This window comes from Corella eumyota, chromosome 4 (assembly GCF_963082875.1).
Source record: "Corella eumyota chromosome 4, kaCorEumy4.1, whole genome shotgun sequence".
Classification (NCBI taxonomy): Eukaryota; Metazoa; Chordata; class Ascidiacea; order Phlebobranchia; family Corellidae; genus Corella; species Corella eumyota.
The window spans coordinates 7,615,609-7,643,448 of NC_137493.1; the positions used below are offsets into that span (position 1 = coordinate 7,615,609).

A 27,840-nucleotide genomic window follows, 5' to 3' on the forward strand; every position below is an offset into this window, starting at 1 on the left:
AGAAACGAACAGCACATTGTGCCTTTTTTGTTCTCATGATTTCTTTAACCCCGATCAAGCCTGTATTAATAGAAATGTTAATACCAATAACTTGACATTATGCAAGGGCGAAAATAATTACTGCATGCAATTTAACATGCTAAATGCATGTAAGTTTGCATTACTTTTTAATTAACGAAAACCTTATGTTAACAATTACGACAAAAATTTCAATGTTTAGCAAACAACAATGAAATTATATTATCTGGATTGGGTTGTGGAAGTCCACAGATATGTGATATAAATGAAGCAGATGGTATTCAACGTTCAGTTAACCAAACAGGAATATTATCAGATAGCATTTGGACACGGGTTAATAACAATGTTTTAAGACAAAGCTGAAAACTATTAATATTTTTACATTTTTAATTTATAGGAATACACATGCTGCCGTGGTGATTACTGTAATTGCCCAGAATGTATAACTACTGAAACCACTTCGCTACAAACCACACAATCTTTTACAACAGAAACTTTAAATGAATCCGCAACAACTGCTACCACAATATCAACAGGTATGTAAAATAATAAACAAAATAAACACATCTTTAATCAATACTTTCAATTTTCCAAATACTTAAAAAAAGCATTGCTTAAAGCACTTTTAAAACTTATTTGGCCTATATCTAAACATACATCAATGCCAATATTGATATTTTACACTTTATTTGAACACCCATGATTAACTAACATAATCAACTCAATTTATTTAGCACTAGCTAAATTGTAATATGAATTTTTATAAACCTACTTTTTTACTTCTTTTTTAGAAACGAACAGCACATTGTGCTTACTTTGTTCTCATGAAATTTTTAATCCCGATCAAGCCTGTATTGATAGAAATGTTGACAGCAAAAACTTAACATTATGCGAGGGCGAAAACAACTACTGCATGCAATTTAACATGCTGAACGTTTGTAAGTTTTTGTTTTCATTTTTTACTTAATCCAGTAAAATATTTACAATTCAATTTTACTATTTTTTTTAGCAAACAACAACGAAATTATATTATCTGGATTGGGTTGTGGAAGTCCACAAATATGTGATATAAATGAAGCAGATGGTATTCAACGTTCAGTTAACCAAACAGGAATATCACCAGGAAGCATTTGGACCCGGGTACAAATTTAAGTCTTGTATTACAAGGTTTTAAAGCAGGCATTTAAAGAAATATTTTTGTTTCAGCAATATACATGTTGTCAAGGCAATTTTTGCAACTGTCCAAATTGCATAGAAAGTTCCAGTACTACACAAAAGTCATCCCAAACGCCACTAACCCTCCATGAATTAACAACCACACAAAAACCATTACCCACACAAGAACCACAAACTTCCCAAAAAATAACAACAACACTAGAACCAACAACCCCTCAAGAAATAACAACCGCACAAGAACCACCAACCTCCCAAGAAATAACAACTACACAAAAACCTTCAACCACACAAAAACCACGAACTACACAAGAACCTCCAACCTCCCAAGAAATAACAACCACACAAGAACCACCAACCTCCCAAGAAATAACAGCCACACAAAAACCACCAACCTTCCAAGAAATAACAACCACACAAGAACTACCAACCTCCCATGAAATAACAACCACACAAAAACCACCAACCTTTAAAGGAAAAACAACCACGCAAGAACCACCAACCTCTCCAGAAATAAAAACTACACAAAATCCACCAACATCACAAGAAATAACAACCACACAAAAACCACCAACCTCCAAAGAAATAACAACCACACAAAAATCACCAACCTCCCAAGAAATAACAACTACACAAAAACCACCAACATCACAAGAAATAACAACCACACAAAAACCACCAACATCACGAGAAATAACAACGACACAAAAACCAACAACCTCCCAGGAAATAACAACCACACAAGAACTATCAACCTCCAAAGAAATAACAACCACGCAAAAACCAACAACCTCCCAAAAAATAACAACCACACAAAAACCAACAACATCACACGAAATAACAACCACACAAAAACCAACAACCTCCCAGGAAATAACAACCACACAAGAACCACCAACCTCCAAAGAAATAACAACCACGCAAAAACCAACAACCTCCCAAGAAATAACAACCACACAAAAACCACCAACATCACAAGAAATAACAACAACACAAAAATCAACAACCTCCCATGAAATAACAGCCACACAGGAACCACCAACCTCCCAAAAAATAACAACCACACAAGAACCACCAACATCCAAAGAAACAACAACCACGCAAAAACCAACAACCTCCCAAGAAATAACAACCACACAAAAACCACCAAGATCACAAGAAATAATAACCACACAAAAACCAACAACCTTCCAAGAAATAACAACCACACAAAAACCAACAACATCACAAAAAATAACAACCACGCCAGAACCAACAACCTCCCGAGAAATAACAACCACACAAAAACCACCAACATCACAAGAAATAACAACCACACAAGAACCCGTAACAATAACAAACCCTATAGTTACAGTTACTTCTACTAATGTAGCAGAAAGTTCAAACGAAGCTACTACATCGACCGGAAACGTGAAATCGTTTACGTTTAATACTTTTGTTTTAGTAATGTTTAGTTTAGTATTATTATTTTAGGTATTATTAATTTAACCTAATTAAAACAAATTTTAATTTAGTCTAAACTGCAGCGTGTATACGCAAAACGCTTGTAGAAGGTTTTAATAAATTGTTTGTACAACACTAAATGTATTTGAAGTTTTGATGTATTATAAGCACTAATTTTAATATTTCAAGTTGTTTATTTTAAGTGACTAAATAGCCAAATCGATCTTTGTTTAAAAAATCTATTATTTTAGATGATGTAAAAATCATTCTCAAAAAAAGGTATTCATCGACAACTTTACCTTCAAAATCATTTAAAAGAATTAAATATTTACTTCTGACAAATCAATTGTTAGTCACAATTGTAACACAGCCATGATACAGCCACAAATGCGGAAGCGCGCCTTTTGGAACCCAAGCCATCTTAGTGACGTCATAACTCTCCATCTCGTCCCAGTATCCGTCATCCTCCCAGTGTCCTCCGGTCAGTAAAACATCATTCCCAACAATGACGAGATTTCCGTTTGAATGAAGATTGTTCATGTCCGATGCGCGTGACCACGTGTTTGCGTTAGGGTCAAATATATACATCTAATTTTAGGACAGTTTAAAAAACACGATGTTGAAAGTATATAGGCAATTTTGACAGTCAAGTTAACCTATGTTCACACGAAATTAAATTAATTTTACTCGGACAACTTAGCTCAGGCCACCCTACAAAATACCAAATAACAACTACTACATTAGGCAAGTAAAAAAATACACTTTAGTAACCTAACTGTTTACTCGCACCTTTTTTGTATTATCTCCAGTAACATAAATCTTGCTTTCGTCTTTGGAAGTAACACAAACGGGGGCAGATAAATGACGGGGCACGTTAGGTGAACGTAGAAAAGTCCAGTTATCTATAGCAGGGTTGTAGCACTGAATAAACAAAGTAGGAGAATGGCCATTGCCTAGGATTATAAGTTTGGAATTACAGGCGCACGCAGTAAAGTTGTGCATCTTTCTAAAAAAGACATTAAAATTTATAGGTTTGGTTGAGGAAACCTTTCTAGTCATATGTTATACGCTAAACCTTGGTGCAGATTTTTTAAGTGACGTCCACTTTGTTTTAAACTGGTCAAAAAATTCGACTTCGAGTTCGGTTGTATTCGAACCGCCGACCACATACAGTTGACTGTTTAATTGGCAAGAACTGTGAAATGCTCTATAAAATTTAAAATATGTCTTAATAGTCAATACACCAAACAAACTTCTTTTTTTTCTAATAGTCATCAACTTGCCTCTTTTCATTCATGTCGTGCAGGCGACTCCATGAATTGCCTGTGACATCATAAAGCCAAGCGCGATTTATCACTACGTGTTTGTTGACCGTTGTAGCACTCCCACCTTAATAAGATAACTTTAGGCCAAATTTAACCTAAAACTATTAGGTTCTTTTTTAAGGAGGAAAAAGGCCAAGTTTGTCTATATACGGTTACCCAATATTTACAAGCTCACCTGTAACGATAACGTTGTCGTTAAATCGAGCCACCGAAAATCCTCTCAAGCCTCGTTCGGGCCACGGAGACCGCTCTTTCCAAGATCTTTCCACGGGGTGATAACACATCAAGTTTGGCTGAGATACGTCGCCTCGCTCGGCCTCACCCAAACACAAACCACCTACTAGTAACACCGCTTGGTGGGGGACTTTGCGAGGCCGATATGTGCGATACGACGCCGGTGCTGCCTCGTCAATGACGTCATCATCTCTTATAAGTGACGCAACGACTTCGGATTTTTGATCATACGACAGTCGAACGTGTTGTAAAACAAGTTCTTTTATGTCATTGTCCTTAATCACCAGGCTGTGACGAAGCAAAACTTTAAGGAGAAAGGGAGCTGGAAGTATTCTCCAGTTAACGAAACCGAACAGACTGCCGGCGTGCGGTCGTCTGTTTTCAAGGTCTTTTTGAAGCCAAGTCATAATGGCAAGTGCTATGGATTCCTGTACAGAACACAGAATCGTAAACATGTCTACAATGCACATATATTAAACAAAAATATCTCTTCTCCAATGTTTTTACTCTGTTACCTCCCCTTGCCGATGACTTTCTGGGTCTTTAAGCATTTCCATGACGTCACTTAATTCAATTTCGTTATCGCTACATTCATGTTGAAATATGGTACACAAATGATGATTCAGATATTGTTTCGCCGAGGTCTAAAATCACATTCAAAAAGTTTTCAATAATCGGTAGGTAAATGTTGTTCAGGTAAATATAATACCTTTTAAATATAATTAACCATTTAAAGTACTTTATAAGCAAGAAAATTTAAAGTACCTCCAAAGATTCATGTTTTTCTATTCTTGCCAATTTTAATATTTCCAAACAGTTTGTGTGGTCAATTTGATGAATTATGTAATCAATACATAAATCTATAACCTATAAACATAATAATAGCCTTTTTAAAACAGAACAAAAAAATCTTAAATTTTAGAGCAAGGGTAGGAAACTCTAGGTTAGAAACAATAATTAAAGTATGGTTTAACCTTGTTAATTCTCAGTCGGGTTGCAGATTGTAGCAGGTCTACTGCGTTGCTTTGATCGAGTGTAATTTTACCCGTGTAAATATAATCCAATATTGCTGAAACTGTATATTCAGATACACCCTATATATAAAAATATATATGAAGTAATTAAGCATATATGATATTATAACTTTGGTAATGGGTGTTTTGTGCACCTTTTACGAGTGTTATTGAATTTTCAGATAAGCGTTACTGACCTTCAAGAATATAATGTTTTCGTTGCTCTCTTTAAAACCGCCCTGAATTAAAGCTTTAAAGTAATCACTGAACAGGCAGAGGATATTTTTGTGGCACGAAAATTCCTTGCCACCAACAACGATCACAAAGTCGCAAAGTTTGGGAAATTTAGTGCGGGTTTCATTTAGTCCACAAACTATAAACTTGGCGTGTTCCACCGGTTCGAAGTAATTAAAACAGTCCATTACTCAAGTATAAATATCTACCTTAAAAATATAAAGTTAACTAGGTTTCACATTTGTATGCTATAAACTTCAACTAAATTTTATTGGTATAGGATTTTTCATGTAGCTATACTTGTTGAAACAAAATAGAAACTAGTAGCACAAACAGGCCTATGATAACTTAATTGCCTTAGTTACTATTACTATCATAGAACAAAGAAACCAGCTTATCTGTGATATGTCGGCATGCATATATAGGCCTATGTTTAGACTTTACACTAGTAGTAATATCTGTACACTTATTCACAGCAAAGTTATGCAGAATATACTTACGCAACACCAGTACGAGTGATTGACATGTTGCCAAATCCCATAAGACAGAAAAGATGACGTCATGCAGCTAATGACCTTCCACTTTTACTATGTTATGTTTTACAATGTAACGCAGTACTGTGCCCTAGAAAGTAAATGAAAACACAAATTTTATGTAACTGCAAACATGACGCTAACAAAATATATATACAACTTTTAAAATATATCTGTCCTGTCCCTTCATAACAAAATTAATATTTCTATGCACATATTGAATTAACTATAACCTTAACTTTAAGTAGTGCAAGTTTTAACAAACCAAAAGCTAAATACTTCGAAATACTTGGTTAGTTCTAAACCAAACTTGAGTAAAACCAGAAAAACCGCAGGCGCAATTAAAAAGACGCAGAAATAACAGCATGCCTTATTCGAAAAAAGCACAAGCACAGAATTTAAAGCGTTTTTCTGGCCATGTAGAAATTCGTGATATTATTTTTCAAGCGAATTAGGAACTTGTTACACTCAATTTTATGAGTTGTATGACTTTGAAAGTAATTATCGCCTTTTTTTACAAGCAAACCTATTCTTGCAAAAGTTGACATTTTGTAAAATACTAGTCCTCTAGCTTATGGTGAATTTTTTAGTCAAGTTTTTGGTGTCACTTGACCAAAGTGATCATTTTGGGCAGAAGCTATTACGCAAAATTTTAAAACCGGAGCCGCTTAATTGTAATAAAATACAAAATCATAAGCTTGTTTTTATAATATATACAGTATTGCACAGAGTTAAGAGTGTGATTGAATAAAAATAAATGGCATTAAATAAAATATTTAACTATAAGTGCAAATTGTAGACCTTAAACTAAAGTTTAAATATATATTATGGCAAGTGCATTATCTTAACATTGTTTGATATTTGGCAATTAATTTAAACTACAAAAATAAATATAATCAAATTTTTCATATAATTGGGGACAAATATTGTTTTTCAAACCCTTTTCAAGGAAGCAAAATGTCTTTTCACGCATATTTTTACAAATAAAGTTAACAAATTGTTTTGGGATGCAATTTTTTCGACGAAAATCGATAAACAGTCAAGTCTTTTTTTTTTGAATATCACAGACTACTTGAAATTTCCGTACAAGTCAAAGGTTTGGATGTACTCGCAAACGGCTTCGTAACAGAACTGATAATGCTCAAGACTTGAAACCATCCCAGCGCGGAGATCGCGTAAATCCTTTACAGCCCGGAACACGTTGACCTTGTTTTCGTTTTTCAAACGATCGAGCACGTTTGCAATGGCACAGACGGTGCCACTTCTGTCCGAGCCATCACTTAAAAAAAAGTAATTTTTTTTATTAAAATAATTTTTTTTTATCTTTTGTATCCAAAGGCAAAATCGGGTATATTCTATGCCTAACTAACAGACAGTTTGACGTGGAAACAGTCGGAATCGAACACCGAACTCCATGAAGTGTGCATATTTAACATTGCACCACAAAGCCGACAAAAAAATATTGTAAACATTGAAAAAATATAAATAATTTTTTCAAAAAAACTTAAGACAAATTAGAAAAAAAATAAAACTTTGAAAAAATAAAAAGACTTACTGGCAGTGGAAAAGAGCAACAAACTTCTTTCCTCGAACTTCAACTGCATCGGCCAAATATTTTTCCACTTTGGACAAAATCTCGACCATCGTCGATTTGTTAGGGGGCGAGTTCGCATCAACCCAACCAGTTAAAACAATTTGTTTAACACTGTGTGTTGTCTGTAATACATACAAAAAATAAAGGCAACTGATATTCAGCACTTTAAAATTAATTCTAGCAAAGCAGACCGATCTTACACTATTGTCAATAATAATAAAAAAGTAAAATTAAAATCGGCAGGGTAGTGTAGTAGTCAAAACACTTGCCACACTACATCAGGTTGTGGGTTTGATCCCCACTGCTCTCATGCGTTAAAAACGGTATAAACCGCTGCTGAGCCAGTAATTATTTAGCAGCGTATGTGTTGGGCAATTAAAACAATAAAATCTCAAACTGCCGAAGGCAACTCAAAACTGGGTCGATAAAACAGTTGTTACTCTATGCTTAGGTCGTAAAATCGACTTTCCCACGTCGAGGATAAAAATATAAAAAAAAAACTATAAAACTTTTAAATTTAATTTATTAACCAACCAAAAAATAAATTTTCTTTTTTAATTACTTTACCTTTGCTGTTTCGAAGAAAATATCCAACGTTCGTTCCATGTAGCCTGGGTATCGGTAGAAGTCGGTACATCGAACCGTGACGTCATCGAACGTATTTGCTTCCTTGTCGTCTGCCCAATATTTAGGACATGAGGCTTCGTCCTAGTAATAATAACAAAAAAATATTTAAAAAAAGGGTTTTTAGTAAGGTTATGTGGTATATTTTTAAAGACATTGGGTTAAACCCTTCGAGGTCTCAGGTTTGAGATCCACTAAAGTCATGACTCTAGATCGGCGTTTACTGAAAGCTTAAACCCTTTTGTATAAATTTTAATTTAATAAAAAAATTGTTTTGAATAAAAATAAAAATAACGTACTTCGGCTAACATTACAATACATTTGATCTCATTGTCGGCAATACATCTCCAAAATAAATGAATATTTGAAGGTAGAGGGTCTTGCGCGGTAATGTAGAAATACCCAGCGTTGTAAGACTAAATAGAATTAAAAAAATGTTAAAAACATGATTTTAACTACTGTAGATTAGAATTTGTTACTCTAAATAAAAAAAAATAAAATAATTAGAAAAAAATATTTTTGAAATCTTTTTTTTATGATTTTTTTTTGAAATACCTGAATAACTGAGGCATTAAGGAATGGGACGTCTTGATCAAGATTCGTCATACTAACAAAAGCTAGATTGTTGTCATCTAAAATAAAAAAAATACAAAATAAAAAAATGATTAATTTCAAAATTTTATATTTACTTATCTTTGTACTTAAATCTTGTCAAAAACTATATAGTTTTAAATAGCGACATTCAAACCATACATGGTAATGTTGCTGCATCGTGATAAGTTTGTTGGTTGACTGGTTTATAGGCAACCTCCTGGCTTGTAAAGGTCGGCCCAACTAAGGTCAAATCGTTGAATTGTTTTTGCAATTCGGTCATTCGGGTGTGCCGGTTTACGCTAAATATATATCAAAATTGATTTTAAAAAGACATTTTTAGAAGTTCTGTTTTTACTTTCTAGTTTTTACATATTTTATGAAAAATTTTAATTTTCGTAGTGGGAAAGACGAAAAAGGCCTTAATACAGGATTTTATCTTATCCTATACTCAAGAGCGCTATTAAAGCATATTCCTAAAGAATGACGTTAAGCAAGACTTCACAAATGTAAAAACTGAAAGACACATTTAACTTAAGATCTCCATTTATAATTATTTTAATTTTACAAAAATTAAAAATATCACATTTTCAAGGATTCGTTGTATCTCAAGAATTGGTCGACGTCAACTTCAGTATTTCCAAGTACAAGCACCTCAGCCATCAGTTTGTGAATCAAAACATATTGTTTCTAGATAAAAACAAAATTGTATGAAAACTTAATAAAACCATTATTTTTTTAACGATAATATTTTTATTAAATTGTCATTTATAACTATAAAAAAAAACATATCTACATACAAAATTTAAGGTATTCTATTAAAATATTGAAAATAGTAGCATCATTAAAAAAATTAAGTAGGGTTTTAAAAGCAAAATTCAGCCCCTAACTTTACACTATTCTAAATGTAATATTTTTTAATTTGATATAAAATACTTACGACTCCCTGCACCATTTCAGTTCGATTTAATCTCAAGTCGTGTACGCACTTCAACACGTTAATCTCCCCGTCTTGGCTCATTTGCTCACTTAAAATATCTAAAGCTATAAAGGTTCCGGTTCTACCCACTCCAGCACTGCAAAAAAAATTAGTCAAAAAATAAAAAATAATAATTTTTTTGTATCGTTCGTTATGAAAATGCCGACCTTACTATTTAAACATAGGGTTAGCTACCCCGACTCAGTTTTGACTTTGACAGTTTGAAATTTAATTGGTCATAATTTACAGTTTGTGTTTTTTGCTTTTAAATGTTTATACCGTAAGTTAAGTCTCACTTAAAAACGTTACAGCATTAGAAAAGTGGGAATCAAACCTCGGCTGTCAAGTAGTGGAGCTAAAGTGTTGTAACCATATTACGCGGCAGCTTATAACATATTTAGTTTTTTTTTTAATAAACAAAGCACACTGAAAAATACTTAAAATATAACACAAAATACAATCATGCTATAACGCACCTGCAATGCACCAGAATAGGGCTGCAGTCATTCAGACCTGAAGAAATAACAGCATAATACAGTTGCAGTAGAGCAGAAGTGGTGGATGGTACGCCATGATCGGGCCATGTAAGATATTGATACTGATGAATCTCCGTAGTAACCTATTCAAACAAATACATTTCAATTAAACGAATGATAATAAATATAAACACATAATTTGCATTTATACTATGTTATTTTTCGGAAATTTAATTCAATTTTAAAAATAGGCGCTCAAAACGATATTTATCCGTTTAAGGTTTAAATTTGTGCTTTAAAATTTTAGAAATTAAAAAAAAAAATTGTAAATACATGACTTTTTTATTCGGTACTTCTAAAAAACCTATAACCAAAATTACATATTAATAATAGTAGCTGTACTTGATGTGGTGGTATTACTGGTTTAGTTACACCGTTTTATTTCATTGGATTTTTACTGATAAATTATTAAAAATTCATTTAATTATCAATAATTTTTTTTTTTTTTTTTAGTGAATATAAAACTTTTAACGAAATTCAAATATTTACATTTCCCTTAGTCATACTCAAACTTCTTCTCAGGTATTCCCCTATACCGATTTCTTCAAAATTTCTCACTTTAATTCTTCCAAAGGTTTTTTCCTCACCCAAGTCCGGCCAATATTGCTCACATTTTACCTACACACAAATTCAAAAATATAAATGCAGAAAAAAAACAGATAAAAGAAAATTTAATACCGAAAAATACCTAATGTAATTTCTGCACTAATTACAATGTGTATTAGATCAAATTTAATAAAACAAAACAGTAAAAAAATATTTTGACATTGACCCAAACTTTTTAATAGTAGAACCTTAATCGATATTATCAATTACTAAATGGCCTAAAAAAATTAAAAAAATTTTCCGTTTTTTATTTTTTTTTAATTACGAAAAATTTTAAATTCTAATTTTTTTGAATGACTTACTTTGCGATTTTCCTCAGTCAAAGTCAACATGACAATAATCTTGCACCCATTTTCATCGATCATTCTCCAAAAGTCGTTTACAGTGTTAGATTTGGGACCCTGTGCAGCTATAAACTTGTTTCTTACAGAATATCCCTACATTACAAAAAAAAATTAAATATAATCAGGGTACGAATTAACGTTTAAAAAACGATTCGCTAAAAATGAGGTCGCATTTTTATAGTAATTATTAGGTTCAAGTCATAATCTTCGTTTTTTTGTAACACTTGACGCGTTGCGTGGCATTTTTAAAACGTAACTTATTGTTAAACAATTGTTAAAAATATTTTGCACGAAAAACGGGACATTTTTAATTCTTTTAAGGCTATGTTATGCATTTAAAAAATTGCGCAACAACTGAACGATCTCGGGAGCGAAATTTACGCATTGCAAAACATGGAAAGTTATTGTTATTAAATGCCCTATAGTAACCTACATTTACGGAGGATTATGATGATGTAATTAAATTAGTGTGAAACCGGTGTAAAATAGATCGTAAAAATATACACGAGAGTTTTATCACCGCCTGAACCTTTTTTTGTTGATTCGCTATTTCTAATATATTTGTAAAAAACGATTCGCTAATTTTAAAAAAACGATTCGCTTTTAGCGAATAGCGACCCGTTATTTTGTTCTCTGATAATTTTGTAATATAATGGCAAACTGTTCATTAATTTTTTATTTTAAGTTGTGAAAAAGATGACTTTAGAGTTTTAACATAGGGTATCTTCAGCTATTTGCTATATAATTAAACTACTGCTTTTTTGGTCATCAGGGGTTTATACCAGTTATAGTGCCTTACCTAAGGGAGTTAAAGTATGAACGCAGTAGGAATCGAACCCAAGACCTTGCGTAGTGAAACAAATATTCTAAGCCTTACACTTACACACCTCATTTAGCATGTAAGTGATAAGTAAAAAGTACAGTATATAAAAAATGAAACTACTTAACACAGTTATTAGTACATCGTGTATAATTTAGAAACATTGCTTTTTGTTTCATTTTAATTAGTATAAAATATATTTTCTCTATACTTACATCAATCAAAGAAGCGTTGATGTAGTCCGAATGTGGATCATTTGCTGTTTTTTGCAAAATAACTCTTGCTGAATCCACTAATAACAAAAACAAAACTTTTAAAATTTTTAAAAATTACCTTTTTTTTTAAATCTGCAAAAGTTGATAGCATACAAACTATCAAAACCCATTTTACTTCATGAACATTTCACCAAAAACCATAACCCTTAAAATGTATAAATACTGGAAAAGAACCATTCTCTATTAACCCTTTGTACGCCAAACCCTTTTCTAAATAACGCCATTTTTTTTAAACAAATTCGATTAATATTTTAATCTAATGCTTTTTTTTGGAAATTTTGTATTTCAGTAATATGTCTATTTAGTTAAATAGTTTTTAGTTATATGGGAATATACATTCTTAAAAAAGTTTTTAATAGAGTACAAACCTAAATATAAAAAAAACCAAAGGTTAATATTTTTTTTACCTGGTTTAATATTCTTGTATCGATTTTTCGATTTATTTTGAGGAAGGTTAGCTTGAATAGTTGGACGTGTTGAATTAGATAGAATATCAATCAAGTTTTCCTTAAAAGCAAAGTTATTTCTTATCAGATTTTTTTTCAAAAACTCCTTTTCACTTTCCAAAAAAACTTTTATACAAATTTTAATATAACTTTGAAAAATTTTTTTTATGTAAATTAATTTTTGTAAAAAAAAAATTTACTTGAAATTCCTCGTCAAATAATTCGGTGTCGTTTTCGATTTTCCTGTAATACACATTGAGCAAATCATTGGTTGAAATGTAAAAGTCAACAAAGGGGTCTGGAACATTAACTGGAACCAAATCAATTTGTTGTTCAATCGATTCTAAAAATAAAAAATAAATTTGTTTTAAAAAATATAAAAAAATTCTACTTTATTTTTTAAAAATAAATATTAATATTTTATCCCTATATACAAGACTTTTATTCTTTAAAATGTTCAAATGTATACATTTTATTACTATTATTTAAGCTCTATACCACACTTTTATTTTTTTAAATGTTAAAAAAAATTAAATTAATAATATTTTGACCATATATCAGACTTTTAAAATATACAAAAAATATTTTTCTTAAAAAAATTCAAAGTTTATCACCATTGGGACTATTGCGTTGTGCAGGCCGAGGTGGTCGAAAATTGCTAGCAATACCTCTTCTTTTTTCCACCCAAGATCGTAGTTGCCTTTAAAAATATAAAAAATTTTGTAATAAATTTTTTTTTGTGTTTGTAATAAAAAAGAATTAACAAACTTTTTAATCACATTGACTATAATTTATGTTTAAAAAAGTACTTTTTAAAATCAAAATTCAATGTATTACCTTCTCTTATATATGACGACGGCCAGTATAATCAGAATAATAATTATAACAATTACAATTCCAACAATAAGACCAGTGTTTGAGCTTACAACAGCTTGCAAAAAAATAAAAATAAAAATGGGATTATTGAGATTAAATTTTTATTTATAAAACCAAAGTTTTTTTTTTTTTTGATATCGGAGCGCTCTTGACAGTATTGAATATTGTTAAAAAGAATTGCCCAATAATTTATCTACCAATAGGTTAAGTGCACGGCAGGAGTTTGTACTGTTTATAGAACTGGCTGCATTGGCTTATACTTTAACATTTTAAATAGCTATTTAAAATACAAATTTTTGTTAGATTGTTACCTGGCCTTTGTCGAAAACGAGGCGATGCAGAACTCGCTAAGTAAATTACATTTGGACCATCAGGGTCAGGTGTTGCTGTCAACACATAATATTGATACTCTGCGTTCGGTTCTAAGGCTCGATTTTGCCCCTGTATGATTAAAATAGCTGCTCGCCGCTTACGAGAGATCGTGACGTTTGAAACGGGACAAGTTTCTATTTGATTTCCACTTACATCGCAGCATGTTGATTTTCTGTCTCCCAACATCAAACTCATTGGCTCGGTTAAGCTAAATATAGTTTATACTTAAATTATTACAAACTTTAAATAGGTTTTGTTGTAAATTTCTTTTTTTATTTGTTTATTCTTGATGTGGGTGGTTAACTTTACGACCTGAACATAGAGTAACATCCATTACCCCGACCCAGTCTCTAGTTGACTTTGACAGTTTAGGATATCATAGATTATAATTGCTCGCTAATTAATCTTTGATTAAGTATTGGCTCAGCAGAAATTTATATCGTATATAGCGCTTTATAGCACCTTGCTCAAGGGTCTTACTTTACAGGGCTCTACTAAAGGGCACTACAGCAACAATTAAAGTACAACATAAAATTATTTTTCTTCTTGAAAATCTGAAATTTAAAAAATTAAAAACTCGTAATTTTGAAGTTAAATAAACTATGAAAGTATTAAATTACTTGGTAGCAAAGGCAATGTATTTGCCAAAACCATCATCAGTTTGCTGTATAAGATTAATGTCATTTTCCACATCGATATCAGAATCATTAACCACTCTTTGTACAACAACGAAATAGCAACTAAAAACATTAAAAATATTTAAATTTCAACTAAATTAAATTCTTGTTTAAGCTAAACATACTTAAAATGTCTGTATTATATAATTTTGTAGTCTTCAACTAATTTTAGTTATTATAAGGTTGTAAAAAACTGATTTAAATTAAAGTTTGTCGGCGGCGTGGTGTGGTGGTCAGATAACTCGGCTTCACTACACGAGGTTGTCAGTTCAATCCCCTCTGCTCTTATGCTGTAGCGTTTTGGTAGTATATAACTTTTAAGGCACCATAAAAGTTATATACTTCTTTTAAGCCCAAACTTAATCAGCTGCTCAAGTAACTGATGTTACTCTATGTTTAGGTCGTAAAGTTGACCTTCCCACATCGAGGATAAATAAACATAAAAAAATTATTTGATATTACACACAAGACCTAGTAGTATACAGAAGTAATATAACTTACCTTATCAATCCATTTCTTTCACTTGCTGGTGTGAGGGAAATTTCAATTTGATTGTTTGTGTCAACGGCAGGGGTAAGTGGAATCATTTCGGGAGCTAATAAAATATTTTGTATTTAGATTTTAGAAAATTTAACAGCTAAGTAAAACATTTAAAGAGAACGTAATATAGTAAGATCAATAAACTATATATTATTCCTAAAAAAAGAAATAACTATTTATACTAATTCTTTTTAATAGGAACAGAAACATAATTTAAATTTTTTTTTGCTATTTTATATATTACTTTATAATTTGATCTTGAAGGCATGATGTTCACACGACAAGTTAACGTTGCGTTGCGTCACGCAACTTTACGATTTCTGGGGATTTTTTTTTAATTTTCTGGGGATTTTTTTTAAATGACAAATGCCTTATCCATTTTGCAACATTCTTAATTTTAAACGCAACAAAAAATAAATATAACAAAAAAGCAGTTAAATACCAGAAGGTGGAGTAACACAGCCACTAGTTTCATTTGACCACGCCACACTAATCCTATCTTCACATGGAGAACTTGCAACTGCACCAACCATAATCTCATATTCAGAGTTGGGTTTTAAAGAGGAAATATCAAATTGACTAATCGTTGATCCAACTCGTGTGAAGTTGACTTCGGGTTCAAACTCGTTTTGAGATTGTCTTGCGATTGCAGTGTACTTTATCTGTATAAAAGTAATAAGTCCTTTTACTAAAAGTATATAAACAATATATACAATAAAAAATAAGTCCTACCATTAAAAGTAGATGAACCAAATTATAAAAAAATTGTAACAGTTTACAAGTTATTGTAAAACTTAATATATATTTTCATAGATATTGTAATACAGAATTATAAAAGTTTGTAACATTTAACAGTAACTTACAATATATAAAAAATCAAGTAATTTTTTTTATTGTCATCTAAAATTAGGGCTAGGTTATAAACCTTTATAGCTTTTACTAAAAAAAAACAAGTTTAAATTAATTAAAAAAAAACGTTTATAAAAAACAAAGATTATAAAAACAAAAAAAAAAATTTTAATTTAATCAAATTTACCCTGAATGCTCCTATTTCAGTTTGTATGTTAGAATCCTCCCAACTCACTGAACACATTCCATTATTTTTCCCTACTCGTACATGATTAGGTGCAGATAAACCTCCTCTTGTTGTATTAAAGAGGGTGGATTGCCTTGTAGGAACAATGGTATTGCAACCAACATACAAAGGTATAACCTTAAAAAACATAATTAATTTAAAAATTGATATTCTCTTATTTGTAGATCATAAATACTTTTGCCTTTTGAAAGTTCAAAAAATAAACAATGGTTACTTGTGTTTTGTATAACGTTCTCGGCATTAGATTGACAATATCCGAAGCCAAATCCCCTCTTGGTATAGTTACATTTTTCCTGTTTAATATTTTTTTTTTTAATAAAAAGCAAGAATATACATATTTTTTTGTATATATATTTATCCTTGATGTGGAAAGGTCACATGTGCGACCTGAACATAGGGTAACAACTATTACTCCGACCCAGTCTTGAGTAGCCTGTGGCAGTTTGGGATATTATAGATTATATTTTCCAATAATTATGCTGCTGATCAAATGCTGGCTCAGCAGGAGTTCATACCGTTTATAGTGCCTTACTTAAAGGCGCTACAGCAAAAGAACAGTGGGGATTTAACCTACAACCTCAAACCCTCGATTTACATAACACAAGAAAAAAATGATGTTTGCAAACCTTGCATTTTGAGATGTAAAATAAACAAGTTGACTTCCAAGTGAGGAAGTTCCTGGTAAATTGTTCCATGAAATTGATGCACTCTCTCCATCACAAACATCAGTGTTAACCCGGATACTTGGTTGCAATAAAACTCTCACTACAAAAAAAGGTTTAAATAATATAAATATATATATATATATACACTAGTTGTTTAGTATTTATATCTGATGTAATTGTAATTATTAAGATGTAAAAACTTTGCAATAATTTTAAAATTTATGTAGAATTAAAATAGCCTTAAAAGAAAAATACATATTGGTTTTATGGAATTTATGTACGGAGCTTAATTTAAAATCACTTTATGATTGTGATAGAATTTGCCATTTTTTTTTAAAGGGTAACTTAGTGGTAAATAATCTATTTTGTACATTACACTTTATAATATATATATTTATTTATACCCAGTTGAACAGTTTTATTATCAGGACCTTAATGACCAAAATGCTGTAAGAAATTTTTGTAACAACACAATGTGCTAAATATGTTTCTCAGTTTAGAGTAATTTACCATCACATAATGTTGCAGCCGGTAATGTTTGAGAAATTGACCAAACCCCGTTGCTTTTTGAAACTCGAATGCAACCATCAGTATTTGGCATTCTGTTTGTGTCCAATTGTGACCAATTTTCAAAATATTCAAGTGTTTGAGATGATATCCAATAAGATATTGCTGTTAAAATAAAATAAAGCCAACTTTAATACATAAAAGCATAAAACATTATTCTGTATTGAGAATTCAGTACATAGCCTTATATTGAAAAAGAAATAAAAGTTGAGTTTTTTCCTGTTTTTGTTAAAAATTAGCCACAACTTACTGACAACTGATTTTCTATTTATTTCAGACATGACATCCTGATTTGGAAACACAATTAAAGAACCACCTTTCCCTGCACAATAAGATTTTGCTTCTAAACAAGTTCTTGAGACATCAGAGTATCTCCAAAAAGTTCGGTCTAAAATTTATATAAACAATTACAAAATTGCGTAAGTTAATTTGTTACATTACTCAATATTGTATTTAAAATGTTTTAAACAGATATACTTTATGGTTCTCAAAAAAGTTAGGTCGGTAAAGTAAAAGGGAGAATAAGCGACAACCGTAAAGTATAAGAGAGTCTTAGCAAGGGCTGTAAAGTACAAAAAAGAATTAAAAAAGACCAAAAAGTATAAGAAAGAATTATAGAGGACTGTAAGGTACGATGGTAACCAGATACTTCGGCCCCCGGACACCTCGGACAAAATTTTTTTTTTTAAATAGCGAGGTACGACTTATTATGTTAAAATCAATAGTAATGTACAAACAATAAATTTTCCTAATTTAAATAATTGAACTTTTTAAACAAAATAAAAATATTAAAACTCTTACTTATGTTGACCACAAAAGGTTGACTTGAAACAGGAGTTGCTGAAAGTGAATTGGAAGCCTCACATCTGTAGCTCAACAAACTAACATCCCTGCACGATATTCCATAAACAACAAGATTTAATGAAACTCTGTACGCTGTAACTTGCGTGAAAGGGCTTATCTGTTTTAATAATAAAAAAATGTTTTAATAATAATAAAATAAATAAATATTCAATTTTCTTTTTACTTTCCTTATATGTATTTTAAATTGATACGCAAAGGCTATCTTTACACCCTAAACATTCACTATCCCCTAGAATCGATTTGCCATTGGCAATTTAAATACCTTAAAATAACTGTTTAAACTTGCTGATTAACTTTGGCGTTAATAGAAGTTTTTACCATGTTTTATTTTAGGATGCTTTAACATATAAACAAATCGAATTCAAAAACTTATGTAGTAGGGTTTATATTATAAAAAAAATATATTTAAAAAATATTTTATGCCAAAAACCTCGAATTGACTGGTTTGTGGTAAAGGATCTCCATTTGAGTAGGTCCATTGCAAAGTAGGAAGTGGATTTCCATCAAATAGGCATTCGAAACTGACATTATTAGTTGATGGTAAAACTAAATACTCAGTTGAAGAAACAGTTTCTGGAATCCCTAAAAAAAATTTTACTTTAGTAAAAGTTAAAACAATTATGTTTAAAATATAATAATTAGTTTACCTGTCACAGTCACTGTGGTATTTTGAAAAACTGTTCGTCTTTCTTGTAAGGGACCAACAAGGTTGTAAGCTACACAGCCATACATACCTTGGTCTTCAAATCTCGCCTTTGTTAAAGAAATATAAAATTTAAAGTTTTTATTTATCCCAAATTTAGTGTTTTTTAAAAACCTATTTGTTATTTTTATAATATTGATTAAAGTGATAAAAGTTTTCTTTAAACAAAAAAATGAAAAAATTAGTTTTTATAATAAAAATAAAATATAAAATAAATAAAGGAACTTTATGGGATAAATGTAATTTTAACTTACATTAGTTAGAATAAGTCTACTTCCAGCATTTCCACCAGTTTGTATTGTTCGATAAACACTTGAACTACTAGAAGTAGCAACATCTTCATTGTTTTTTCTCCAAACTACAGTTGGCAAAGGTGTGCCGGTTGATGTACAATCAACAATAACTGTTCTTGGGTTACTACTTCTAACAATATCAACCTGAGATTCAGAGACCTGGATACTGGCAGGAACTGATTTACAAAACAAATTTAGCTTGGATAATAAAAAAATCTAAACTTTACAAAGATATAAATGAAAAAATGCTAAAATTGTAACTAATTCAAATAACACACAGGAGCTGTAATAAATAATTGGTTGACATTTTAACCTTATTTAAACAACAACAAGTTACTTGAAGTATCAGTATTACAACTATCACCTATCCATATTTATGCACTTCTCAGTATAAACAGATTACAAAAAGACTATATAGTAACTGAACAAGTTTTAAATAATAATAATATAGCATATAAAATAAATATATTAAATAACAAGCTTTTAAATATATTCGGTTTAGCCGATATTTTAGTTATTAAGCGAAATCCCCCCTAAAAATGGTTTACAGTTCAACTAATTTTTTTTGGTTAATCAAAATATAATAAAAGTCACCAGCTCTTATATAAACGCATCAATATCCTTTTAATTTTTATTAAATAATTAGACAAAAAATTTTACACATATATACCCAAAAAGTTGATTTGAGAAAACAAAAATTACAAGTTTCTAAGCATCAAATAACTTACCATGTACAACGACATTGACTGTTCGAGTTTGTTGAACATTAACATTGGAGCTTGTAGTCAGAACACAAGTTAATACAAATCTTTTGTCTCTTTGAATGTTGTTGACCATATATGATAACCTAACAGATCAATTAAAAAATCTTGTTATAAATGGTATAAAAAAGTAGAAGTATTCAAAATACAGTCAAATTTTTTTTAAAGTCTTTAGTTTTCATTTTGATTGAATTTAGGTTAGTAAGGTATACATAATCCTTTTACATGTAAGCAATATAGCATAACCCATAATAGCCAGATTATATTTTGTTTAAAAAAGTATCTTAAATTTCCATATTTTTTTGTTAATTTAAATAAATACGCACAAATAATGTTCTTGCGAAAAAGATTAACTTCACAGTAAAAACTTAATAAAGTCCCAATCCAGTCTCGAGTTAACTGTGACAAGTTGCTTTTTTTTAATATAAATTGCCTGTTTAAAGTCTGCCAATTGGTCTTTGAAAAAGGTTCATACTGTTTATACTACCTTACTTAAGGAAGCTTAAGCATAAAAGCAATAAACACAAGACTTTTTTGGTAAAGCTATGTGTTATAACCATTACACCACGCTATAATATTTCAATTAGGTATAATGATGTTGTATTTACCGTTGGTTTCTCTGAAAAGAACCAAAGGTTCTTAGGTCTTGTCCGCTTGATCGTAATGTACATGCAACACTTCCAGCTACAAAGGCATTTACATTAAACTCCAGGTTAACATTGTTATCTTTTATTGCTGTGATGTCAGTTTTAGATAATATTTGCAATTGTTCTACAAACAGAAACAAAAATTAAAAATTTGTATTTTTGTTTTGCGATTTCAAAATTAAACAACTAAATTTTTTTGGCTTTTTTTATTTAATAATTTACATTTTATATTATCATCGGGTTAAAATAAAATCTACATATTTAAAAGTAAAAATCTACGTATTTATAAGTTTAACTTACGAGTGTCACAAGTATAACCAAAGTAGTTGAGTGCGCAGCGACAAGTAAATGTGCAACCATCAGGAGTACATGTTCCACCATTTTGACATGGGTTGGGTTGACAATTATCTCCTCTAACTAACATAATAAATAGTACTGTTTTATAAAAAAAACAAGTAAAGCCCAAAATTTATTGTCACACCAAAAAATATTATTGTTAACAAAAAATTAAAAAAAAGTTTTTAACAAAATAAATAATTTATATTTAGTCAGCAAACCATGTTTTGAAAAACAAGACCTTCTACAAATGTTATAGATAACAATTTTTAAATAAAGTTAAACAATAAAATGGCACAATACTATAACAGTATGTATCTACATTTAAGTTAAATTATTAGTTTAGGTAAGAATAAAATTCGTAAACACTTTATAGAAAAAGATTACCCAAAAATACATTTAAACCAATAGATTATGAAATTAAATTTGCCTAGTGAAGAAATAAAATTAATATAAAAAAAATTATGTAATAAACAAACCTCTTCGCTCGCAACTAAAATATCTTGTAGATAAACATGACACTGAAGTAAAGGAAAAAGTTGAAATAGCTGCACAACTTGAACTACCTGAAGGACCTAGTTGTAAAAAATATAAATAAAATAACTTTTAAAATAAAGTTGATACAATTTTTACAAATGCTAAAAATTTGTTTAAGTTCCAAAGATACAAGTTTTATTAAAATATTACAGATTTTTTAAATATATTTTTATCGTTGATGTGGGAAGGTTGACTTCGACCTAAACATAGAGTAACAATGGTTACCCTAACCCAGTCTCAAGTAGTCTTCGGCAGTTTGGGATAATATAAATTATGATTGACTGATAATTAAGCTGCTGATTAAGTGCTGGCTCAGCAGGAAGTGTTATACTGTAGCGCCTTACTTAAGGGTTTATAGCGCCTTACGAAAACAGTAAGCATCAAACCCAGAACCTATGTATTGTTGCAAGTTTACTGACCACTACATCATGCAAACATACTTGGTGTAATATTGTCCTTATCATTCCACAACCATATGTTATTCTCTTCCCTTCTACCACCAACATAATAAACATTTCTGGTCGAGGGATAAACAGTGCCAATAGTTGATCTTGCAAAAGCCATTTCAGAACTTGTTTTAAACTTTGCCAATACTGAACGTCTTCTTGAACATTGTGTTTGAGCATCAGTATAACTTCCTACTGTAAAACTTGAGAAATAATACGTACAAGTACCAGCCGAATTTTGAGTATAGAAATCTGTAAATTAACAAATTAAAATAGTGTCAATTCTAGTTTCACAAAACTAGATTTTTTGATTTTTTATATTTTAAAATTATTGAACAACTAATAAAAATAATATTCAATATTATTTATACATATTTCTTTTTAATATTGTTTAACAAATAGCCTACTAATATTTTTTAGTATAAATACCTGTACATGTTTCTCCATTTCCAGTAAATCCATTATTACATGTACAAGTAAAAGAACCAAAAGTGTTTGTACACCCGGCATTTCTGTTGCAATTATTTGTATTTGTAGCACATTCATCTATGTCTGTAACAATAATTAAACATTTATCACAACTTAACATTAACATTAAAAACCAAAATTCTTTAACTTGCATAAAATTGTTGTAAACCATTTTTAATGAACATAAAATATATTAACTTGTAACAGTAAATTTAAGTTCTAGATCATTTAATTATTTGCTTTAATAGTTATTTACAGACTAAATTTATTTCATAACATATATTGGAGCAGTAGAAAAATATAAAATTTAAATTACCTAAACAAGTTTCTCCATTTCCAGTATACCCACTATTACATCTACAAGTAAATGAACCTGCTGTGTCTGTACACCTTGCATTTGTGTTGCAATTATCTCTATTTGTGGCACATTCATCTATGTCTGTAAAAAAACAATATAAAATAGTTTAGCATCAGAATATTAGGTTTAAAAATTAAATTCCTTTATTCAACATTTTACATATTTCTATTTTAAATACTTTTTTTAATAAAAAACGATTTAAAACTCAGTGTTTAAGTAACAAAAAAAAATGGTGAGTGTAAGTTTAAAAAAAACCTAAATACTCGGCCAACTTCTTGTACTCGGACTTAATTTAGCTCATCCTTAAACTTTCGATTTTTTATATTTTAAAATTATTAAACAACTAATAAAAATAATATTTAATATTATTTATACATACTTCTTTTTAATATTGTTTAACGAATAGCCTACTAATATTTTTTAGTATAAATACCTGTACATGTTCGTCCATTTCCAGTATACCCAGTATTACATCTACAAGTGAAAGAACCAACATTGTTTGTACACCTTGCATTTGTGTTACAATCATCTCTATTTGTAGCACATTCATCCATGTCTGTAACAAAAATTAAACATTTAACACAATTTAACATTAACACTAAAAACAAAATTTATTAACTTGCATAAAATTGTTGTTAACCATTTTTAATGAACATAAAATATATTAACTTGTGACAGTAAATTTATGTTTTAGATCATTTAATTATTTGCTTTAATAGTTATTTTCAGAATAAATTTATTTCATAATAAATATTAGAGCAGTAGAAAAAAAATATAAAAATTTTTAGTACATTCATCTATGTCTGCAAAAGTTAGCAAATTAGCAAATTTAACTAGTTTAAATTACTTATAAATGTGTTAATAAGTTATATGTGCCTTAATAAAACAAATATTTTAAATTAATTACATGAATTTTATATTTACCAGAACATGTTCTTCCATCTCCAACATAACCTCTTTTACATGTACAAGTAAAAGAACCTTGTGTGTTTTTGCATGTTGCTAGGGTATTGTGACAATTATGTGTGTTTCTGGAACATTCATTTATGTCTAAAAAAATTAATATATACATATCAACCAAAAATACTTTAAAATTAATATGTTTTAAGTTTTAAACACCACTTTTCATCATTATACAAAGAAATAACAAGCTTCAAGAGTGTTTTATAAAAAAATAATTTATTTTATATATATTTTTTTAACATCGTAAAAAAAAATTTGTAAAATTTTAAAATTTTTTAAATAATTTGCCCTATAATAAAAATAAGGGAATTTAATAAACAAAATTAAAATTTTACTTTATCATCGTTTTACAACAAGAAAAATGTTAACAATACCTTGACATCCAGAAGTTCCAACTCCATTTCCAGTATACCCAGTATTACATCTACAAGTGAAAGAACCAACATTGTTTGTACACCTTGCATTTGTGTTACAATCATCTCTATTTGTAGCACATTCATCCATGTCTGTAACAAAAATTAAAATTTTAACACAACTTAACATTAAAAACCAAAATTCATTAACTTGCATAAAATTGTTGTTGCTTTAATAGTTATTTTCAGACTAAATTTATTTCGAATAATAAATATTAGAGCAGTAGAAAAAAATATAAAAATTTTTAGTACATTCATCTATGTCTGCAAAAGTTAGCAAATTAGCAAATTTAACTATTTTAAATTACTTATAAATGTGTTATTATGTTATTTGTGCCTTAATAAAACAAATATTTTAAATTAATTACATGAATTTTATATTTACCAGAACATGTTCTTCCATCTCCAACATAACCTCTTTTACATGTACAAGTAAAAGAACCTTGTGTGTCTGTACATGTTGCTAGAGAATTGTGACAATTATCTGTGTTTCTGGAACATTCATTTATGTCTAAAAAAAATTTAATATATATACATATCAACCAAAAATACTTTAAAATTAATATGTTTTAAGTTTTAAACACCACTTTTCATCATTATACAAAGAAATAACAAGCTTCAAGAGTGTTTTATAAAAAAATAATTTATTCTATATATATTTTTTTGACATCGTAAAAAAAATTTGTAAAATTTTAAAATTTTTTAAATAATTTACCCTATAATAAAAATAAGAAAATTTAATAATCAAAATTAAAATTTTATAATAAAAAAAAGTGTATTTTTCCATTTAATTCTTGAAAAAGAGAAACCTATCATAGGACAAATTTTAATAAAATTGTTTGTTTTTTACTAAGATTATATATATTTTAACACAAAATATATTTATTTATTTATACAAGTTAAATCAACACAAAACACTAACAATTGACTTAGACACAAAATCATAAACTCATGTTAATACACCCCTTTTATTTATTGCAGAATAAAAATTGTATTTTTAACTATAAATTATGCCTTTTTTATATCACAAACAAAATTGTATATTAACAAAATATATATATAAAGTATTTAAAACTTAGGATATAATTTTATTAAGTTACAAAAAAAATTTAATCATAATTTTTATATTCCAACTTTAGCTTAAAATTAAAACAAATAATTGGTTAATAATTTAAAAAAAACAACACAAAATTTATGTGTTTAGACAATACAAAAAAATGATTTTAAATAAAAATTGGGATACATTTATTATTAATTTATGATACCAAACTTAAAATAAATTACCACTAATTTATAGATTTAATATTACCTGAGCATGTGAGTCCATCTCCAGTATACCCACTTTTACATTTGCAAGTAAAAGAACCCGCTGTGTTTGCACACACTGCATTTATGCTGCATTTATCTTTACTTGTTGAACATTCATCTATGTCTATAAAATTAAATAAAATGGAAATCAATAAGATTTTAAATTGATTTGCTTCTAGTATCATGTTTAGCAAAATAAGTTTATTTTTTGTTTAATAACAAAAAAAAACATTAAATGTATATATATTTTATTTTCACAGCTTACCAAAGCTAAAAAATGTTTAACTTGATATCAGTGTCCACAATACTTTTTCAAATACTTTTAAACAATTTAAAATGACCTTATTGATAACAGCTTAAAAATATTCAAAATATAAAATTTACCAGAACATACTCTTCCATCCCCTTCATAACCACTATTACATGCACAAGTAAAGGAACCTTGTATGTTTGTACATGTTGCTAGAGTGTCATTACAATTATCTGTATTAGTTTCACATTCATCTATATCTGTTGCATTAAAAAAAATTTTAAGTTACAAAACATGTATGTATTATAAAACTGCAAACACATGTAAAAACATATATTTTAAATAAACCTATCCCTTTCTAATATAAAATTTAAAAACTTAATGATATTTAATTTGGCTTAGACGCGCAGTTTAAAATTACCCAAACATGTTGTTCCATTTCCAGTATACCCACTCATACATAAACAAGTAAAAGAACTGTTTGTGTTTGTACACTCTGCATCTTTGTGGCAATTATCTACCTCTGTTTCACATTCATTTATGTCTGCAAAAAAACAAAAATAATTAACCTAAATAAAAATAACTAAACACCTTTAAAAAAATAAACGTTTTTTTAATGCTATTCATTACACATGGTTTAATACATCACAGTTAGTGTATCATTTTTATCTACGTAAGCACGAAACTCCATCTGCGGTATACCTGCAAAATAAATTTAAAAAAAAAGTACAACAAGCGGCTCACAGAGGACAAAATAAAGTCATTTTCCTATGTCTGCCAGCATATGATCTTACGACGATGACGTGAACGTTGGGACTTTCCCTATTTACAACATTTACCTTTAAATCCCGATATCTCAAAAACTACTTAACCAATTTTTTAAATAATGGTATCCTCGTGCAAGTTGGAAAAATTCCAACATAACTAAAAAAAAAACTCTGCGACCGAACTATCTCTTAAAAAAAATTAGCAGAAAATTATTCCACCTTTTTGAACAAGTCAAATAAAAACTGTTACAATTATACTAAATAAACATTAAAACAAATATTTGACAATAGTATATTTTGCTTGTTTGTCAATCTTCAAAAAATATTCAGAAAACACATCATAGAGCCTAGTCTGTTATTTATATGCGACTAGTTTTGATAACGACATATTTCAAATCTACGATTGTCACTGTGGTACAAAATTTAAAAAAAGGTACACTAAAAATTCAAAACTCATTTTTGTATATTGACCCCGGTGCTTAGCGAAGCCTTCGGTGCTTCACAAGACCTTTTAAGGGCTAGCCTACCCGATACCAACTTTTTACAAGTAAAAAATCGATAGGATTATGTTTTAAAATAGCAAAAAAAAATAATAATAATTTTTACCGTAATTGTCACAACATTTTAAATTTAATTAGCATGAAATCCACTAAATTAGGAATAAACTGTAAACTGTGATACACTCTTTATTGTTGTTAATATCAATAAGGCTTAAATAACAACTTAATTTATAAGGCAAAATTGCGTAATACACATTAAAATAAGCGTTTTACAAAATAAACTTTAAAAATTAAATGTTAGATGAATATTACCTGGTGTTATTACTATGGCTGTAGTCGTAGTTGTAGAAATGGTTTCTGAGGTTGTGTTTAGCGCAACAGCGCCGTAAAAGTTTTTGTTGTAAAATATACGTAGTATTATTGATATTATCAATATTTTTTTCATTTTGAGGGTTTAGCACATTTCCGAATTAGACAATCATTAAATTGTTATTGTTTTTTTTTTCAAATACTTAAAACTTATAGTTTTCTCTATATTAATAACACAAATTTTGGCCAAATTTTAAACTAACAAACAAATGATATGTAAAACTAAAAAAATTTAACTAAATATTGTTCGATTTGCCTAAAACCTCATTTTTTTAA

The 27,840-nt window shown here is 29.3% G+C and overlaps 2 protein-coding genes across 3 annotated transcripts; both read right to left on the bottom strand.

Moving 5' to 3' along the window:
- Positions 1-2,893: 2,893 nt before the first annotated feature.
- LOC145750597 (kelch-like protein 30) lies at positions 2,894-5,628 on the bottom strand. The gene is made up of 9 exons (XM_082566667.1): positions 5,404-5,628; positions 5,168-5,287; positions 4,959-5,060; positions 4,709-4,837; positions 4,135-4,621; positions 3,918-4,023; positions 3,710-3,841; positions 3,424-3,640; positions 2,894-3,222 (listed from the first exon to the last, which is right to left on the bottom strand). The coding sequence occupies exons 1-9, from the start codon at positions 5,626-5,628 to the stop codon at positions 2,977-2,979; spliced, it is 1,764 nt and encodes a 587-aa protein (XP_082422793.1). The 3' UTR covers positions 2,894-2,976.
- Positions 5,629-6,679: 1,051 nt separating this feature from the next.
- Positions 6,680-27,719, bottom strand: LOC145749481 (uncharacterized). Of its 2 annotated transcripts, none has more exons than XM_082565256.1 (44): positions 27,508-27,719; positions 26,350-26,472; positions 26,063-26,188; positions 25,680-25,802; positions 24,756-24,881; positions 24,332-24,463; positions 23,919-24,044; positions 23,428-23,550; positions 22,953-23,075; positions 22,598-22,720; positions 22,163-22,420; positions 21,665-21,760; positions 21,150-21,266; positions 20,811-20,973; positions 20,170-20,288; positions 19,403-19,617; positions 19,093-19,198; positions 18,876-19,027; positions 18,383-18,542; positions 17,832-17,969; positions 17,525-17,686; positions 16,976-17,114; positions 16,564-16,642; positions 16,290-16,466; positions 15,696-15,915; positions 15,215-15,308; positions 14,657-14,776; positions 13,976-14,244; positions 13,626-13,719; positions 13,403-13,488; positions 12,989-13,131; positions 12,750-12,849; positions 12,283-12,359; positions 11,206-11,340; positions 10,787-10,915; positions 10,238-10,380; positions 9,723-9,858; positions 9,369-9,472; positions 8,945-9,084; positions 8,747-8,823; positions 8,491-8,607; positions 8,135-8,275; positions 7,529-7,689; positions 6,680-7,252 (listed from the first exon to the last, which is right to left on the bottom strand). In XM_082565256.1, the coding sequence occupies exons 1-44, from the start codon at positions 27,638-27,640 to the stop codon at positions 7,042-7,044; spliced, it is 6,036 nt and encodes a 2,011-aa protein (XP_082421382.1). In that variant the 5' UTR covers positions 27,641-27,719; the 3' UTR covers positions 6,680-7,041. The 2 variants fall into 2 exon arrangements, with proteins under 2 accessions (XP_082421382.1, XP_082421383.1); XM_082565257.1 differs by lacking the exon at positions 27,508-27,719 and adding an exon at positions 26,631-26,665.
- Between the last annotated feature and the right edge of the window lie 121 nt (positions 27,720-27,840).